At 41.6% G+C, this 18,421-nt stretch overlaps 1 protein-coding gene across 7 annotated transcripts in view; it reads left to right on the forward strand.

Annotated features, from left to right (window-relative positions):
• abca2 (ATP-binding cassette, sub-family A (ABC1), member 2) overlaps nt 1–18,421 on the forward strand; it is a 508,939-nt gene that overhangs the window by 197,370 nt on the left and 293,148 nt on the right. For all 7 annotated transcript variants that reach the window (XM_059638365.1, XM_059638369.1, XM_059638363.1 and 4 more), the window contains one exon: nt 11,431–11,535. In XM_059638365.1, the coding sequence (XP_059494348.1) occupies nt 11,431–11,535 (105 nt within the window). The remainder of the gene's footprint in view (nt 1–11,430; nt 11,536–18,421) is intronic.

Here is an 18,421-nt window from a genome sequence, read left to right on the forward strand (position 1 = left end):
GATGTGGCCTTCTGGTGAATTAGCCATGGGAAATGCAGGGTTACCGTGGATAGGGTGTGTCCAGGTGGGATGCTTTTCAGAGGGTCAGTGTGTACTCCTTGTGCCGAATGGCCTGCTTTCGAGCTGTAGGGATTCTTTGATCTAATGAATTTATTTTTAAATGTGTCAGAAAATACTTTTGCTTGTATAGAGATCTGGCTTTTTCCATATGAACAAAAAATGGTACAGCACTGAAGCAGGCCCTTCAGCCCACCGAGACTGGAAGCTGACGTTATTTCAGTAACATGCTGCTAACTCATTAATTCTCGTCCCCAGTTTTTAAAGGATGTACAGCCAGAGTTTATGTAAATGTTGCTGGCACCGTGCCTCAATACCTGGCCTCCAACCTGACTCTTTGGATGACTATTTTGCAAACATTTGTCCCTTTCAGATTTTGAGTATCCAACAACATTCCACCCAGAATCTACCATTGGCCATTCATCCTTCATTTCGGATCCATCACATTGGTATTTTATTTAGTCACAAGTCTGTTCAAAATGAAGAGCACTCATTTTGTTGCTAAGCTGATCCTAGTAACCAGGAGATTTAGATTTACAGCTCAAAAGGTCATAACTGTGTTGAGCTCATATCCACTCCCAAGTGTGAGGAGCAAAACAAATTACAATACCTCAGCAAGTAAAATAAATCCATTTAAATTCTTAATTTGCCATTCTTGACTGTGTATCCTATTAATTAAACAGTACTATGTTTGAATCTGCTTACTTCCATTCTAGTCTCCTTCTGTTGTTTCTGCACCGTCACTGTCTAGTAAGTTTTGACCGTGAGTCCCTTATGTGGTTTATTACTTCAGTCGGGCACAGTGATGAGAATTTAGTTGCCTGAGCCCATGAATATAACAGAGCACTGCTCTTTATTAAATTGCATTGGCTGTTCTATGAGCTTGTTCTTTTTAACTTATCAAATTAACGAAGATTGGTATTGTCTTCATTACCAATTGTTGCAGAAGTGGCCATTTCATCTCAGTAAATACTATAATGCTCTCAAAACATTATTAAAAATAATAAACAGTAAAAGTCTGAGCACCGACCCCTGGGTTTTCAAAATAAAATTTGACTTTACCCATGGCCTGAAAAGATGGTAATGGCAGAAACTCTGATAACATTTGAAGGATGTGTTCTTATGAAGTGTGTGGAGCAAGAGTTGGAAAGTGGAAGGGCATTGGTTGGCTGCTTACCTGCTAGCACAGACAGAATGGGTGGAATGGCCTCCCTTGGTGCTGTAAATAAATATAATTAAGACAACGCTTTGATGCATCTTGATTGATGTCCAGGGAATTGACTAGCACCTACATTTAAAAATAAATCTGAAACACTGAGTAATGCAATTAAGCATTTTGTAATTCAATTCTCGTATGTGCACTTGGACTTACTGTTCAGTATTCAATTTCTCCACATTATCTGCACCTTGCCCACTTATTTAAAACTTTATTTAATTGATTTGACACTTTCACCCTCTTTTAAACACTGAAAAGTGTTTGTATTAAAAGAAACGAAAGCTTGCTTCTCCGAACAAAAGGTCTTTATTCAGCTGGTAGGAGTACAGTTGCTATCACCCTGCTGTTAACATGCGCGTGCCAACTATTCCCATACTGTCAGCTTTTTCCCCACAATGCTGGCCGGTTTAGTCTCTACTGGTGATTATGCAGGGAGCAGAGTCCAGTTGAACTCTTTCAAGTGAGGCTAGAGTGGGCAGTGGCATTAGAATTTGGTTGCTTGTCAGCTTTGTAACCGCATTGCTAAATGCAATGCACCATGATTAATATAAGTGTGCGATTCACAAGGGAATAATATGGAATTCTGCATTTGATTACTGAAGTACAATGAAACTGAGCAATGAGATAATTTGTTTACTTGAGAGCCTCAAATGGGTCACTGATTTAATTTTCACAGTCATAGAATAACTTGATTGTATTAAGATTTGCTAAATGTCATGGTATTTCTTCTTTAATTACAGCCTCTCCCTTTATCAGTGGGCAGGAAGAGGGTGGATGGTCCTGGACCAACAATTGAGTGAGAGGTGTGAGGCACGTGGGGAGCAGACAGTTTGCTTAAGAGGATAGAGTGCAAAAAGAAAACTTACCTGCGCTTGTGATTCACCAGCACTTTGCACTTTACTATTTCACCCAGTAGCCCATCTCCATTCGGGATTTTCCACGCTGCAGGCTGCTGTCAACTTTAAATCATTTTCCTGATTGCACAGCAGGAGCCTGCTTTTAAACCTTACAGAAGAGTCAGAGAGATTTTACACCATGGAAAGAGACCGTTCAGACCGTTGTGGCTCTGCTGGTCATCAAACATTTATCTACTCTCATCCCGTTGCCCAGCATTTGACACACAGCTTTGAATGGTGTGGTATTTCAAATATTCATTTAAAATCTTCTAAAATGTCTTCAGGGTTCCACCTCCATCACCCTTCTTAGGCGGTGTGTTCCAGAAACCCACCAGTCTGGGTGAAAAGGTGTTTTCTCAATTCATACTTAATACCTTAAAACTGTAACCCCTCTACTGTTGACCTCTCTACTTTTCTCCATATTCACCCTGTCTGTGCCCCTCAGAACTTTGAACACCCACTGCCTCACCCAAGCCTTGACTGCTGTAAGGGAATCAACTCCAGTGGCTCTGGTCTCTCTTCACAGTTGAATCACTCCAGCCCAAGCAACATTCTAGTGAATCTTTTCTGTACCCTTTTTAATGTAATCATATTCTTCTGACAGTGTGATAACCAGAATTACACAAACTACTCTCAGCTGTGGCCGAAATACCGTCATGTACAGCTTCATCATGAGCTCCTTGTTCAGTATCTTGACTAATAAAAGCAAGTTTTCCATCTGTCGTCTTCACTGGCTCTCCAATAGAAGACACAGGGTGGTAGTAGATGGAAGGTCTTCAGCCAGGAGCTTGGTGATCAGTGGTGCGCTGCAGGGATCTGTTCTGGGACCTGTGATCTTTGTAAATGAATTGGATGAGGAAGTGGAAGGGTGGGTTAGTAAGTTTGCCAATAACACGAAGGTTGGTAGAGTTGTAGATAGTGTGGAGGGCTGTTGTAGATTGCAACAGGACATTGACAGGATGCAGAGCTGGGCAAAGAAGTGGCAGATGGAATTCAACCCAGAGAAGTGTAAAGTGATTCATTTTAGAAGGTCAAATTTGAATGCAGAATACAGGGTTAATGGCAGGATTCTTGTCAGTGTGGAGGAACAGAGGGATCGTCAATAGATCCCTCAAAGTTGTGACCCAAGTTGATGAGGTTGTAAAGAAGGCGTATGGTGTGTTGGCTTTCATTGTCAGGGGAATTGAGTTGAAGAACTGTGAGGTAATGCTGCAGCTCTATAAAACTCTAGTTAGACCACACTTGGAGTATTATGTTCGGTTCTGGTCACCTCATTATAGGAAAGATGTGGAACTTTAGAGAGGGTGCAGAGGAGATTTACCAGGATGCTGTCTGGAGGGCAGGTCTTATGAGGAAAGGTTGAGGGAGCTAGGGCTTTTTTCATTGGAGCGAAGAAGGATGAGAGGTGACTAGGCAGAGGTATACAAAATGATGAGAGGCATAGAGTGGATAGTCAGAGACTTTTTCCTAGGGTGGAAATGACTTTATGAGGAGGGGACATAATTTTAAGGTGATTGGAGGACGGTATACGGGAGATGTCAGAGGTAGGTTCTTCGCACAGAGTGGAATGTGCTGCCAGCAGTGGTAGTGGACTGAGATACATTAGAAAATTTTAAACAACTCTTGGATGGGCACATGGAGGATAGTAAAATGTAGGGTATGCAGAATAGATTGATCTTCATAGTATAATCGGTCAGCACAACGTTGTGAGTCGAAGACCCTGTACTGTTCTGTGTTCACCACTTTATCTACCTGTCCTGCTGCCTTCAAGGATCTTTGGACATAAACAACAAGGTCTGTCTGATTTACTGTACTTCCCAAGTTTCCATCATTTATCATGTACTCCCTTGTCTTGTTAGTTTTCCCAAAATGCACCACCTCATACTTTTCAGGATTAAATTCCATTTCCTGCTCTTTAGCCCACCTGCTCCATACTGTACTTAAGGCTTTTGTCTTCGCTGTTTACCATTCAATAATTTTTGTGTTGATTGCACACTTCCTGGTCATAGCTCTTACATTCATGTCTCGATCGTTAATGTTCGCACCAAGCAGCAAATGACCTAGCACAGAACACTTTTTGACATGACCCTAGACACAGCTGTCCCGTACACACAAAAACACCCTTGGACCACCACCTTCTGTTTCCTGCCACTGAGCCAATTCATGATCCAAATTACTCAGATCTCATGTGACCTTGGCTTCCTAACTAGTCTATGATGCAAGAACTGGTCAAAAGCCTTACTGAAGTCCACATGGACTGCGTCAACTGCCCTACCCTCATCTACACACCTATTCACTCCTCGAGCAACTCCGATTTGTTCATCACAATTTCCCTCTGACAGTGTCGCTCTGGCGTAGAGCTCTGACCTGCCCCACATCCACAAACCCGAAGTAGCTGCTTTAGCAGTAGCCTGGAGCTTCATAGTGTGGATTGTTAACCACACCCACCACTCCTCTTCCTCTCCCGACTGCTGGCTCATTTACATTTCACCCCAAGAATGGACTCCGAGGAACTTATGTCAAGCTGCCTGTCTTCTGCATGATTAGATCATTGCTGAATGTAAGGCACACTTGGATGCTTTAGCTTATACAATAGCAAAAATTCACATTTATATAGCCTCTTTAACATGGGTAAACATTCAAAGATGCTTCACAAAGGAAATGTTATGAAACAAAGCTTAGAATTCACAGAGATGGAGCAGATGCTTTAAATCTGGCAGATATTAATTTCTCCATAATTTTGATATGAAATGATCAATTACCTTGTGTTTTTTTTTCTAATAGTAATGCACAGCAGGCCATGATGGTACCTGTGTTGATAACCGGCCAATGTTATTTCCCTTGTTGCTCTTTTAAGAGCCCAGATGGTACAAGTCAACATCTGTCTGATTATACGGCTTCAATGTCCCAGCCCGTCCTCTCAGAATCAGAGAACTGTCACAGCGCTGTCAGAGGCTGTTCAACCTATTGTGACTGCTCTGCTGTCTGACCATTTTGATGGGGTATTTATTCCCCATAATTGTGCACAATCACGGTTATTTAAATAGAAACAATGCTGTCTTGAATGTCTCTGTTGAAGCCGTCTTTGGCACATTTCCGGTCAGTACATTCTATCGTCTAACTACTCACTGCGTGAGTCTTTTCCTTCCCTCAACTTACATTTGCTTCCTAACACCTTACATCTGTGCTATCTGGTTCTTCATCCTTTTATAATGCTGTCATTACTTCTCATTTATACTCCTTGCTGAGGGTCATTGAATAATCTGATGAAGGATGATTGAAATATGGAACTCTATACTGCAAAAGGCTGTAGATTCAGGGACAATTTAGATAAATGCAGGGTGTTGCATTTTGGGAGGTCAAGCCAGGGCAGAGTCAATGATAATGTTCTGTAACACACCCCAGGACAAAGAGATCTCAGGGTACAGGTTCATAGCTCCATGAAAGTAGTCACAGGTGGACAGGGTGGTGAAGAAGGCTTTTAGCATGCTTGCTTTCAATGTTCAGAGTGCTGAGTACAGGAGTTGGGATGTCTTGTTGCAGCTGTCCAAGATGTTGGTGAGGCCACACTTGGAGTACTGTGCACAGTTCTGGTTACCCAACTATAGAAAGGATATTATTAAACTCGAAAGAGTGCAGAAAAGATTTACTCGGATGCTACCTGGACTGGAAAGTTTGAGTTATAAGGAGAGCTTGGATAGGATAGGCTGCAACTTCTTTTCCTGGAGCATAGGAGTCAGAGAGGTCCTTATAGAGGTCTTTAAACGATGAGAGGCATAGATAAGGTAGATAGTCAACAGTTTTCCCCCGTGATAGGGGAGTCAAAAACTAGAGGGCATTTAAGGCGAGAAGGGAGAGATACAAAATCGACTAGAGGGGCAAATTTTTTTTACACAGAGGGTGGTGAGTATCTGGAACAGAGGTAGTGGTAGAAGAGAGTACAGTTTTGTCATTTAAAAAATCATTTGCACAGGTACATGGATGGGATAAGTTTGGAGGGATATGTGCCAAATGCAGGCAAGTAAGTCAGGTTTAATGGGCAGGTTGGGCTCAAGGGCCTGTTTCCATGCTCTAGACCTCTATGACTGTAATTGGAGCTTTCACGAATGAGCTAGCTAGGATTTTGCTAGGTCCAGATCACCCATAATCTTACCGAATAGTGGAGCTGGCTCAAAGGGTCCAAGGATCTATTCCTGCTCTTAATTTGTATGTTTGAAAGGGAATTGAGGAATAAGGTGCCAAAGTAAAATAATGGAGTTGAAGTGCAGAATTGAATGACCTAATTAAATGGAACAGCAGTCTGGGGCAATCTTACTATGACCAAAGAAAGACATATTATCAAACTCCTCAACCCCCACCGTACCCCATCTCTTGGTCATTATTATAAAAGCTAGATGTAGAACTGTCTCCTTTAAGACATACAACGTAGAAACAGGCTGTTCAGCCCACCATGTCTATGCTGACCAACAAACACCAAACTGCAATAAAATAAAACAAGGAACTGTGGATGCTGGCAATCTGAAATGAAAACAGAAATTGCTGGGGAATCTCAGCAGGTGTGGCAGCATCTGTGGGAAGAAAGCAGAGCTAATGTTTTGAGTTTAGTGACTGTTCATCAGAACTGTTGTAGGCAGTAAAAACTACTATTTATGCTGTATGAGGGGCAAAAATGGGATTGGAAAGGGAGAAGCAAGCAGATAGGTGTAAATGGATGCCAAAAGAGATAGAGAGAGAGATGAAAGAGGTAGGTAAATTAACAGATTAAGGATAACAGGTCAGGATTGATGAAAATCTGAATAAGAGACAATAAGAGCCAAGCGTGAGAAAATGGGTTAGCTGTACTGAATGCAACCTATATAATGTGAATGTTCTAAGGAAGGGTCACCGGACCTGAAATGTCAACACTGTTTTCTCCTTCACAGTTGCTGCCAGTTCTGCTGATGTTTTCCAGCAACTTTGTTTTAGTTCCATATAATGTGATAGTGGGCCAAGCAGTGCATGAGAATGGGTGACTGTGACTGGGTACAGCTATAGGTATCAAAACACAGAAGGTTGGAATCTGGCTCTAAAGTTATTTCTTCCTACCTTTACTATAAGTTTTCTTCATCTTCTTCTTTAACGTCTCTTGCTTCTTTCAGGTCAAAGGGGTGACCACAGTACCCACGGGGGCCTCAGTTATGCCTGTCTCTTTGTGGGGTATGTGGAACATTTCTTGTTCCAGTCCTGCTCCAGCCTCCACCCCAGCTCTTTCTCCATTAGGTTGATGATATCATCGGTGCTGCTTCCCTTTCTTCTTTGGAATTGGGGAAAAAAATTGATCAATTTTGCCTCTCAGTTCCGCCCCACCCTCACCTTTTATCTGGTTCATCTGATTCTTCCCTACCATTCCTTAACATCTCTGTTTCCATTTCTGGGGACAGGCTTGCTACCAATATCCAACACAAATCAACAGACTCCCCCAGTTACGTTGACTATACATCCTGACACTCCGCTTCCTGTAAGGACACCATCCCATGCTCCTAGATTTGCCATCGGTAGATGACTTGGAGGACATCACTTTCCAAGTAGCGGGACCGGGTTGCGGAGGTGGTGGTGGGTGTCCGAAATGTCCACCATTTTCCTCAGCTGAGGACTCCCCACCGTCACAGTTGACAGGACCCTCAGCCATGTCAGATCCATTTCCTGTACTTCAGCCCTTGCTCCTTCCTTCCCTCCCTTCTACCTGTAACAGTGTTGCTGTCCTCCTGGGCCTCAGTCACCACCTCACCAATCCACTGGTTCTCCTTTGTCTACAGTGCAAGTTACTTCTTCAGAAACTCCGAGAGCTAGTTAAACATAATTTCCTTTTGACAAAAGTGTGTTGGATCTGCCTGAATACCTCGATCGTGTTTTATTGAAGCCGACGTTTTGAAGTTTTGATTGATAAATACCAAGCCGGTTGGTTATTGCTTCCAATTGGTAGGATTTGTTCATTAGGAAGTCAGCAGCAATGCTAATGTTTTCCCTTAAACGTGGCTTGTTCAGTGCACTTTGTGGTACATTCTAGATTGCTGTGTGGCCAAGTACCCACACCTTGGCTAGTGATGTGAACGCACTCAAGGCATGTTTCTGGCAGTAGCCAATTTATAAGCCTCAGCAATACCTCACTTGGTGACAGCTTTTACTTTTCCAATGCTGCTCCAGCCCTACTTAACGCTCTTATGTGTATAACCTACCATCCACAACAGCCCCCCCCCTTCAAAATTGGTTCTTCAAATGCTCTCATTTTTGTTTTAGTATGTAAACTAGAGAAGCAATAGTGATCATTGCTCTGAACTGGTTATCAGTATTCCTGCAGTGTTGTTCAGAGGGTGTGGATTTGATTCTCCCCATGACCAGTAGAAAGATTTGATGTCAATAAAACCTGGAATAGAAATCTAATCTGATGGTAACCTTGTCATAAAATTGCATCTGGTTCAGTAATGTTCTTTAGAGCAGGAAATGTGCTCCTCTGCTATGGTCTGACCTAATTGTGGCTCCAGACCAACTGCAGTGTGGTTGAATTTTCATTGCACTCTGAAATGGCCTTGCAAACTACGCAGTTCAAAGGCAATTGAGAAGTGAAATGTCTGTTTTATCAGTGACAGCCACACCTAATGCAAGATTTAAAATCTCTTCATAATCTCTCATCCCTGCCCATGTCTAACTTTGTCCAGCCCTATAATCCTTCCCCTAATGTTCATCTCACAATGGTGCCTTGTGCCTCACTCTTTTTTTCCGGTCAATCATTTATGTACATGCCTGATGTCTTCTGCTCTTGATTTGATCCCTTGACACTTCTGTCTCTTTCCTCTCTTTAAGATCCTTCAGCCAAGAATTTGGTCCCTCGTCCATTTTTTTGGCTTAGCCTTCATCTGTTAGACAGTGTTTCTGTGGATCACCTTTGGGACAACAGGGTTTAGAGGCCAGTTTTCTGAATAGGCAACTTGTGGTTATCATACAGAATAGTTTATATGTGTACATGCTTACGAATAGCAATCTAATTGAGCTCTTAAAATTATGTATTCAATGAGTAATGGATTTATGAGTGTGATTACAAGCAGTAATCAGTACATAGTCTTGGATCAAGGTAGTTTGCAACTTGCCCATCAAATTCAGACATGAGTTCACTTTTAACGTCACTGCAGTTTGTATAATGTAAATACTATGGAATGTGTATCAGACTTGGGTTGACACTGACTGTCTGCATGTTATATTTCACTATTGATGGACTTACAGAAGAATTAGTGATTTCTGTGTAATTATGATGAACATATTCCACATTCATTTGCAGTTATTTCGCATTGAATGGTATTAAATAGTTTAGGCCCAATTTTGTTAGATCCAGCTGCGCATACTCTGAATTTCATGTACAACATAATATTGAAGCAAAACTCCAGTTGATTTCACTGATGCAAGCAATTAGCGTGACAGCAATGAGTTGGTTTTAAGTTATTAACTCTTTAAAGTACCAAAAATGAAGTTGTTACCCTGAGAGCCATCCGTTTCTCTTCATCTTTACTTCTCTCCCAACACTGCTTCCTAATATGAGAGAAGAACTGTACCAGGGTTCTCGATGCTAAGCTGAAACCAAGTTTGTAAATATGTGGAATGGCTTACAGTAGCTTTTCCCCAAGCTGCTTATCCTTTCCCTTCTTTCTACCAATGGGGTGAGGCACATTGATCCAGGTTGGTGTCTTTCATGGCGAGATTGAGAGTTATGTTTGGAGCCATCAACAAAAATCCTGTTTTTCCATCCCTGTAGCATGGAACTTTGGCTGATACCATTTACGTCAGAGTTCAGATTGTACCTGCATGCAGCAAGGCTTTAAATCCCTGCATTAGGTTTAACTGGACATGCTGTTTATTGCTGAGTTTTCCCAGCAATTTCTCTGTTTGCTCTCATCAGCTCTGAAGAAGGGTCACTGGACCTAAAAACTGACTCTGCGTTTTCTCCACAGATGCTGTCAGACCTTTTGAATTTTCCCAGCAATTTCTGTTTTTATTGTTGTTGAAGGTGTTTATCTAATTGCTAGATATAGCTGATAGAAACTACTGTTTTCAAAGCACCTTTTAGAATGTGGACAAGACAGAATGATGCAAACTCTCTCAATGCATGAAGAAAAGAAAGACTTTAATTTAGAAAGTGCCTTTCTCAACCTCAGGACTGCACTTTTGCAGGGCACTCATCATCGTATTGTTGGAAACATGGCAGCCAATTTGCTCCCAAAATACTGCAATGTGATGATGACCAAGCAGTCTGTTTTGTGATGTTGATTGAAATATTAAATGATTAGTCTGTATTCCTGGAAATTGTCCAACACATCTATTGGAATTATGCCATGTGAGCTTTTGTGTCCACCTGAGAGGCTCAGTACAGCTTTGGTTTATCATTTCGTCTCAAAGGGGCATCACTGACAGTGCGGCACTCCCTCTGTATTTACGGCTTCAAGACTTCAGGTAGAATTCAACTACTGAGGCTTTGAAGATCTGAATTTGGTTGATACAGCTCACCATCTCCTCCAGAATTGTGCTGTCACTGAATTCTTCTTTGACATGCACTTATTGGATGTGATTGATGGTAATATCATGCTCAGTGACCTGGTGCTCAAGAATGCTTCAGAGTGTTCCAAGCAGTACTTCAGGACTTAATACTTGTTGGTGTGTTGTGTCTTGCCATCAGGGAGTTCTAACTTTGAGATGCTGGTCCATAGACAGATTTTACCACTCCATAGAATTTCCTTATGTCACTCGCATCATGCTTGTATACTAGTATGAAAAGATTCAAGAACGTTTCTTCACTGCTGTTATCAGACTCTTGAACAGACTTCTCAAATGTTAATTCTGATCTCCCTCTCTGAACCTTCTCTGTGGCTGTAACACTGTGCTCTGCACTCTGTTCTGCTGTGCTGATGCGCTTTGTATGGTATGATCTGTCTGGATAGCATGCAAACTAATACTTTTCACTGTATTTGGTACATGTGACAATCATTCAATCAGGATTGCCCTATTTTTTCCAGTGGTATGTACGGATGATGTGAACCCAGCAAATATGTCAAATCACAGGAGCCCCAGACCAGCGAATCATTGCATTGTGCTCAATGTGTGACTGACATAATTAACTATTCATAGAACAGAGGTCAATATTGATGACCATTGTGAAAATTCGTCAAAGGCTTGTGTATTTTCACGGTGAATAATTTTGTCAAATAGTTAATTCAGGTGCCTTCGATTGTTTTTCAGGTTTTCCGCCTTTGCTTTGGATCATATCCTTCTGCTGTGGACAGTGGGCTGGATAGTGAAAATTGGGATGCATTCAGTGCTGGAGAGAAACTAATCCAAATTGAGGTAAGGAGGGCTTCGGCTGACATTCTTGGGCATATCAATGGGAGTATGAAGGTAATTTCCTCCCCTGTTCGAAGTTGCAGATTTTAGAGATACTAAGGAATATGAAACAGCAATTTGAAGCCATGTCTGTCCTGCGTCTTGAAGATTTACATACTGCTTAAAGCCATTATTACAAAGTCGCTCATGGTTTTGTGTGGCAGTCCGTGACGTGATATTTGTGACTGATATTTGGGGTAATGAGTTCTACACTACTTCCAGTTGAGGTGTTTACTATGAGAAGTGTACTGTGGGAGGGTCAGTGGAAGGAGATTAGCAAACTGTGTCACTTGTAGGATAGCCAAACCTGAACATGTGAAGTTAGTAACTGAATTGTCCAGTTTTGGATTATATTAGTTTGTAGCACTAAAAATGTTGTGATGTAATCTCTCCCTGTCCTTTCATGAAGCACCCTCATTGTCTGAAAAGACATGCACAGAAAAGACAATAAATATTCAGTTTGTCTGCCAGCATCTGTGGAGAAACAGAGATAATATTTTGAATCTGCCTTGTGCTGTTGAAAAATAAAGAAAAGTAAAGGCAAGGGATAGGGCAGAGCATAGGTGAGATTAAATAACAAATGTTCTTCTTCCATTTCCACACAAAATCCATTGCATTTCTACTCTCCTTCAGTTCTGAAAAAGAGTCACAGTCATACAGTGCAGAAACAGACCTTTTGGTATCCAGCCCATCCATACTGAACTTAATCGCAAATTAAACTACTCCCATCTGCCTGTGCTTAGCCCATATCCCTCTAAATATTTCTTATTCATGAAATTATCCAAATTTCTTTTAACTGTTGTAACTGGACTTGCATCCAGCATTTCCCCTAGAAGTTCATCCCACACATGAACCACTCACTGTGTAACAAAAAAATGCCCTCCCCCAAGTCTTTTTAAAATCTTTCTTCTCTCACCTTAGAAATATGCCCCCAGTGTTGAACTCCCTCACCCTAGGGAAGAGATGCCTGTCATTCACCATATCTATACCCCTCATAATGTTATAAACCTTTGATTAAACCTCTGTTTCTTTCTCTACAGATATTGCCAAACCAGCTCAGTATTTCCACCACTTTCTGTCTTTTTATTTCGGATTTCCAACATCTGCAGTACCTTGCTTTTATCTCATTGACTGAAGGCTGTTGATCATGATTTGGGCTATATATCATTATTGGGCTCATTGAGGAACGAGGCCCCAATTATTTGGTAAGAGGTTTGAACCCCATTGTTCTGCATCACACTGTGGCCATTTTGCCAACTGAGCTATTTGAGCCCTGTCAACAGATTGCCCACTGGGCTTAGCGGAACTGTGTAATGTGGCTACAAACTTTCATATTTGTCAGCTGACATCGGTGCACCAGTGAATTTCTCCAGCACCATCTCCTTCATGTGGGGAATACAAATTTGAAACAACAGAAATAATAGAAGTGTTAAAAGTTAAGAAAGGGTTGCATGGAGTAAATAGGAACAGACTCTTCTCAATGATTATAGAGCCTAGAATGATAGGACATAGATTTAATTTGAGAAAATCACAGTGTGACATTTTAAAATCTCTGTAGAAAGGATGAGACTAGGCTAATAGTTAATTTTCTGTGTGCGAGAGGCTGACTGGCAGCCATTAACATTTCTCTCATTGCTGAGAGTGTTGTGCTCGCACTAGTGATGACAAGACTTAACCTTCTGCGATATGTTTATTGAGCAAATAATCAGCACGATCAGGAAGTTTATTTGCAAAAATGGAAACTGCGTGTGTGGTGCTGTTTTTAAAAAAAAACTAATAGTGGAGTGATGAAATGTTACACTTTCATTTTTAATCATTCATCTACTTCTTACCTGCTGGACCATTTGCACATAAGTTACAGTGAGTGCTGTTGGCCTTTGCATGAAATGAACGTCAAATTCTGACCCAATTGGGACTATTTTTATCTGCTGTTAGTTGCTGACTACCAGTTTAGTATTGGCCGATTTATTTTTATGATTCGAAGAAAGATGTGTACTCAAGAAGTTGAGCTTTGGAGTTTGTTCCTTTGTTTTGCTGGATATCTTTGGCAATAGGTCTTGAAACTCCTGTAAGTAAAACTTATGTATTTTTCTCTACTGTTCAGTAATTCAGTAGCAATTTGTAAGATGTTGAGTTTTCTGCATACATTTACTTCTGTTAACACATTCAAATAAAAGTTATGCAAGACAAGGCTGCACAGATGAAATAAACTTTCTGAGCATATTTGATCATGACTACAAGCATCTCACTTATGGTGTTGGCAGGGCTGGAGAATGGAATGCTATTACAAATTTCTGCACCAAATATGAAGGAGCATTTACCATTTTACTTACCGTTCCTAACATCAGCCCTGACTTGAGCAGCTATGCTAAAGGCAAGATGAAGGAAGCATAGAGGCTGTATTGAGAGCAGTGAGATGCAAAGTGATTGTAGCAGAACTTCCATCAGCTGGTGGCAACCATGAGGGAGGCAACTGAGCAAGGTAGCTCAAAGTTGAGTGATCAGAAGGGAAAGGTGTCTTTGTGGGAGCGAGGCCTCCTAGTGGGAGAAGGATCAGACAGACAGTCAGATGCAAAGCACAGACTTAATCCTAGTAAATGCTGTTAATGTAAGGGCATGAGTGAGCCAGATGGTAGATGTGGCACCAACTATTACTGAGACAACCTTCCATTTTTTGATTTATTTATTAAATTCAAACACCATTGGCTGCTGTGTTGGGAATTGAACCGATGACCCAGTGCTTGTAGTTCTGGTGCAGAGACATTACTGGCACCATCTTCCCCTAAAGTGTAGCACATTCGTCATGATAAAATATCCTGAAGTCGGTAATGAAGCAGTATGAACTCCGCTGAATGAAAGGGGATATGTTCGGTACAGTGAGCAAAACTTTGGCTGAAGAGGAAAGTAATGGTAAGAGAGGAGGAAGATATTCCAGAACACAGCTCGATACAGATGTAGATACAGATGCCGTTGTGAGGGTGAAGGATGTCATGGAGACGCGAGAAGCCAGCACTCGAGGATCTGCACCTTTCTGAGGGCTGATTGTTGAGAGGATGTCATAGAGGAAAGAGAGGTACAAAGTGACAGAAGGATTTGAACACAGGGATGTGAACCTCAAACCTGAGGCATCCTTGGACCTGGAGTGAAAGTAGGTGAATGAGCACGCGGCCAATGGGTGAATGAGACTTGGAATAATTTAGGATAACAAAGCATTGGGTGAGAAATAGGAACATGAGAGCAACAACCCAAGAACTGAACTCAACAGCGGCAGCATCTTTTCACTCTGACGATGGGATTTAGGTCTGGGATCGCCCATCATAGGTCTTTTAGATCTTTTCCATTATCTGCAAACAACTTCGTGTGTAATGATTGTTTCTTCCAGCATTGCAGAATGCTGTCTTTAGTATAAATTAATACAGAGTTCACATGACTTGCACTGTTACAGTTTACCATCATTTGAAGCATTACTGCAGTAGTGACTGGTAGCATATGAAGAAAATGAATTATAGCTGAAATGATATAATCCTTCCTGGTACTTTGCCAGTGTATGCTTTTCTTCATATCTTGACCGTATGACCGTATGAGCCATTAGCTCACCAAATCAATTCTCTTGTGATAAAGGTTATCAACACAAATGAAGCGTTTCTTTACATCATGTTTAGAAATTCTGTGAAAAAGGGTTCAAAAAATTGAACACTGTTGATATTATAAGTGATTTGGACAAATACAATATCTTTTTGTCAACTGCGAATGAACAGATTATGGCCTGTTCTTGCAGTTTTGGTGGTCATTTTATTGGGACATACCTGCATACTAAGTAACAGAAGCAGCATGATGGAGATGAAGCTAAACAATGCCACATCCAACAGATCAAGTCTCGGCTCTGCAATCCTGCCACAGTAAATCGTTAATTTTTTTTATTCACTTGTGAGACATGGCCAGCATTAACTGCCTATCTGTAGCTGCCCTTGATCTGAGTGGCTTGCTAGGCCGTTGAGAGTCAACCACGTTGCTGTACGCCTGGAGTCACATGTAGGCAAGACAAGGCGAGGATGGCAAAATGCAAGTTTGACCATCTGCCTGAGTGGGATTTGAACCCAGGTCTGCAGGACATTAGCTTAATTTTTGGATAATTAGCCCAGAGATAACACCACTGGGCTGTCACCTCCCCGGCAAAGGATGGAGAGAGTTCACAGCGTCCCAAAGCCGTTGACCCCTGTCTCCTGGGCAATTAGGAATGGCTACTAAATGCTGGTCCGTGCCTTGTGAATGAATTTTTTTTAAAATCATGAACAATGGCGAATAGGCCAAACTGGTTGCAGCTGCCTTCAGCCAGAAGTGTTGATGGATTATGTATTTCAGACTCTGATGTTTTCAGCATCACAGTTGCCAGTCTTCAATCAAGTCAATAAGGCCCGCAGGTGATATCAAGATGAAGCTGAGTACACTGGATAAGGCAAAGGCTGTGTGTGTTAAGAACAGCATGACTGTGGTATTTTCTGAAGAAGGATCCAGACCTGAAACATCAGCTCTCCTGCTCCTTTGATGCTGCCTGGCCTGCTGTGTTCATCCAGCTCTACACCTTTATTATCTCAGATTCTCCAACATTGGCTGTTCCCACTATCTGACTGTGGTATTCAAGTCTTGTCCTTTAGAACTCACTGCATCTTCAGCCAGATTGCTCCAATTAAACACTGACATCCACCTAACAACGTGGAAAATAACCCAGCTATACTCAAGAAGGGCAGGACAGATCCAGTCCAGCCAAGTTCTGTCCCATCCATCTGCTCTCAATCAAAGGCAAAGTAATGGACTCTGTCATTGATAGTGCTATTAAGTGCCACTGACTCATTGATAATCTGCTCATTGACCCTTCAGTTTGGCTTTTGCCAGGGTCACTCAGCTCCGGACCTCATTGCAGCCTTGGTTCAAACATGGACAAAAAAGCTGAATTCCAGAGGTGACATGAGAGCTACAGCCCCTAGCGTCAAGGCTTTCATTTGACCAAGGGCAGCATCAAGCAGCCCGAGTAAAACTGGGGTCAGTGGGAATCAAGAGGAAATGTCTTTTCTGGTTGGAGTCGTACTGGACACGAAGGAAGCTGATTGTGGTTGTTGGAGGTCAGTCATCTCCGGTCCGTGACATCATGGAGGTGTACCTCAGAGTAGTGTGCTAGCTCCAACCATTTTCAATGACCTCTCTAAAGTCAAAAGCAGGGATTTTCACTGGTGTTGGAGAGTGTTCGATACCATTTGTGACTTCTCACGTACTGAAGCATTCAGTTTCGGCAGCTAGCAAAACCTTGGCAACATTTCAGCTTGAGATAAGAACAAGTAACATTCACACCCTGTAGGAGCTGGATAATGACCATCCCCTATTATAAGATGTAGGAGCAGGTAGAGTTGTACAGCATGGAAGCAAGTCCTTTGGTCCAACTCGTCCATGCCAGTGTAGACCATTCAGCCCATTGAGTCTGCTCTCCCACTCAATGAGATCGTGGCTACTATACTGAGCACCCCAATCAATACAGCCCTCTGTGGTAAAGAATTCCACAGATTCACTACCGCCAGAAGTTCCTCCTTATGTGTAGATGATTTTCTTTACATAAATCTGCGTAATGTATACCTCAGAGAGTCAGGTTCTTGTTAAGACAGATATTTTGAAATGCATTAACAGCACTGTTTACAATGCTCACAGACTTGCACATGGTCTGTTTTCTGTCCTTACCGATGTTACTGTTACATACTCATTGCTGACTGACCGCAGACTCTAGACTGAGTTTGTTATGCATGGAGAGTCACTGAAGGTGTGACTCAAGCTTTGATATCATTCATGATGTCACAACATGTGACTTTATCTGTCTGAAATGTACAGGCTTGGAATCGATATCATAATACAATTCAGGGAAGAGGTCAGAACATTGGAAATATCAAGTTTCATAGTACATTTACTGCTTTATCCTCGAGCCTCCTGAGACACACCCTCAAAGAAATGTCAAATTCAATTGACCTGACTGCTACTTTGTGAACTTGTTTTGATCATTTGCCATTTATCACCGTTAAGCACGTTAAGATCAGATGCATAACTGCTTAGATCAGGCTTGATGTTAATGGAAACTGGATTTAAACTGGGCCTCCTGTCTCGGGGATAGGAACGTTACGACTTTACCATAAGATGCTTAGACTATCCACGCTAAAAGTGATGGCATCAGTGTGGCAGCAGGAACAACAGGTTGTGTTACACTTCACTTTCTTCATTAATTACTTTATCAGTGGCAAGGCAGTTCAACATGTAGCTGTTCAGAGACTTGTCACCCAAGCACTTAAACATAACATGTCACTGCTTACTTCAAATTTATGGGCAGTGTTAAGTTAATATCATATTTCAAATAATCATGAAAATAAATTATGATTAATAAGACATTAGCTACGTGACCTTTACTAAGTCTTGATTTATTTTTGCTGAGAACAGGGGGGGGAAAATGAAAGATTTATTTAAGGACTCTGAATTTCATACTGTAGTAAAGTTTGAATGATGTGTTTCAAAGTCATACTGCACCTAAACTTTAATTGGCATTTTGAGTGTGTGGTGTAGCCAGTTCTTGCAATAATGATATTCATGACAGTGGAATAAGAGTGGTAGGAGTGCTAAGTGAAGCTGTAAGTCAATCACTGTTCTTCCAATCTAGAGTCTGGATTAGTATTTGGAAATGGAGTATTCCTGTTCCATGCCTGTACATAAAGAACTCATCTGAAACGAAGACGTCGTCCTATGCCAACAGGTTAATTAAATTGTGCTGATGTTCTTTGGAGTTCAGCAAAATGAGAGGTGACCTCATTGAGTTGCACAA

Source organism: Stegostoma tigrinum, chromosome 29 (assembly GCF_030684315.1).
Source record: "Stegostoma tigrinum isolate sSteTig4 chromosome 29, sSteTig4.hap1, whole genome shotgun sequence".
In the NCBI taxonomy this organism is placed as follows: Eukaryota; Metazoa; Chordata; class Chondrichthyes; order Orectolobiformes; family Stegostomatidae; genus Stegostoma; species Stegostoma tigrinum.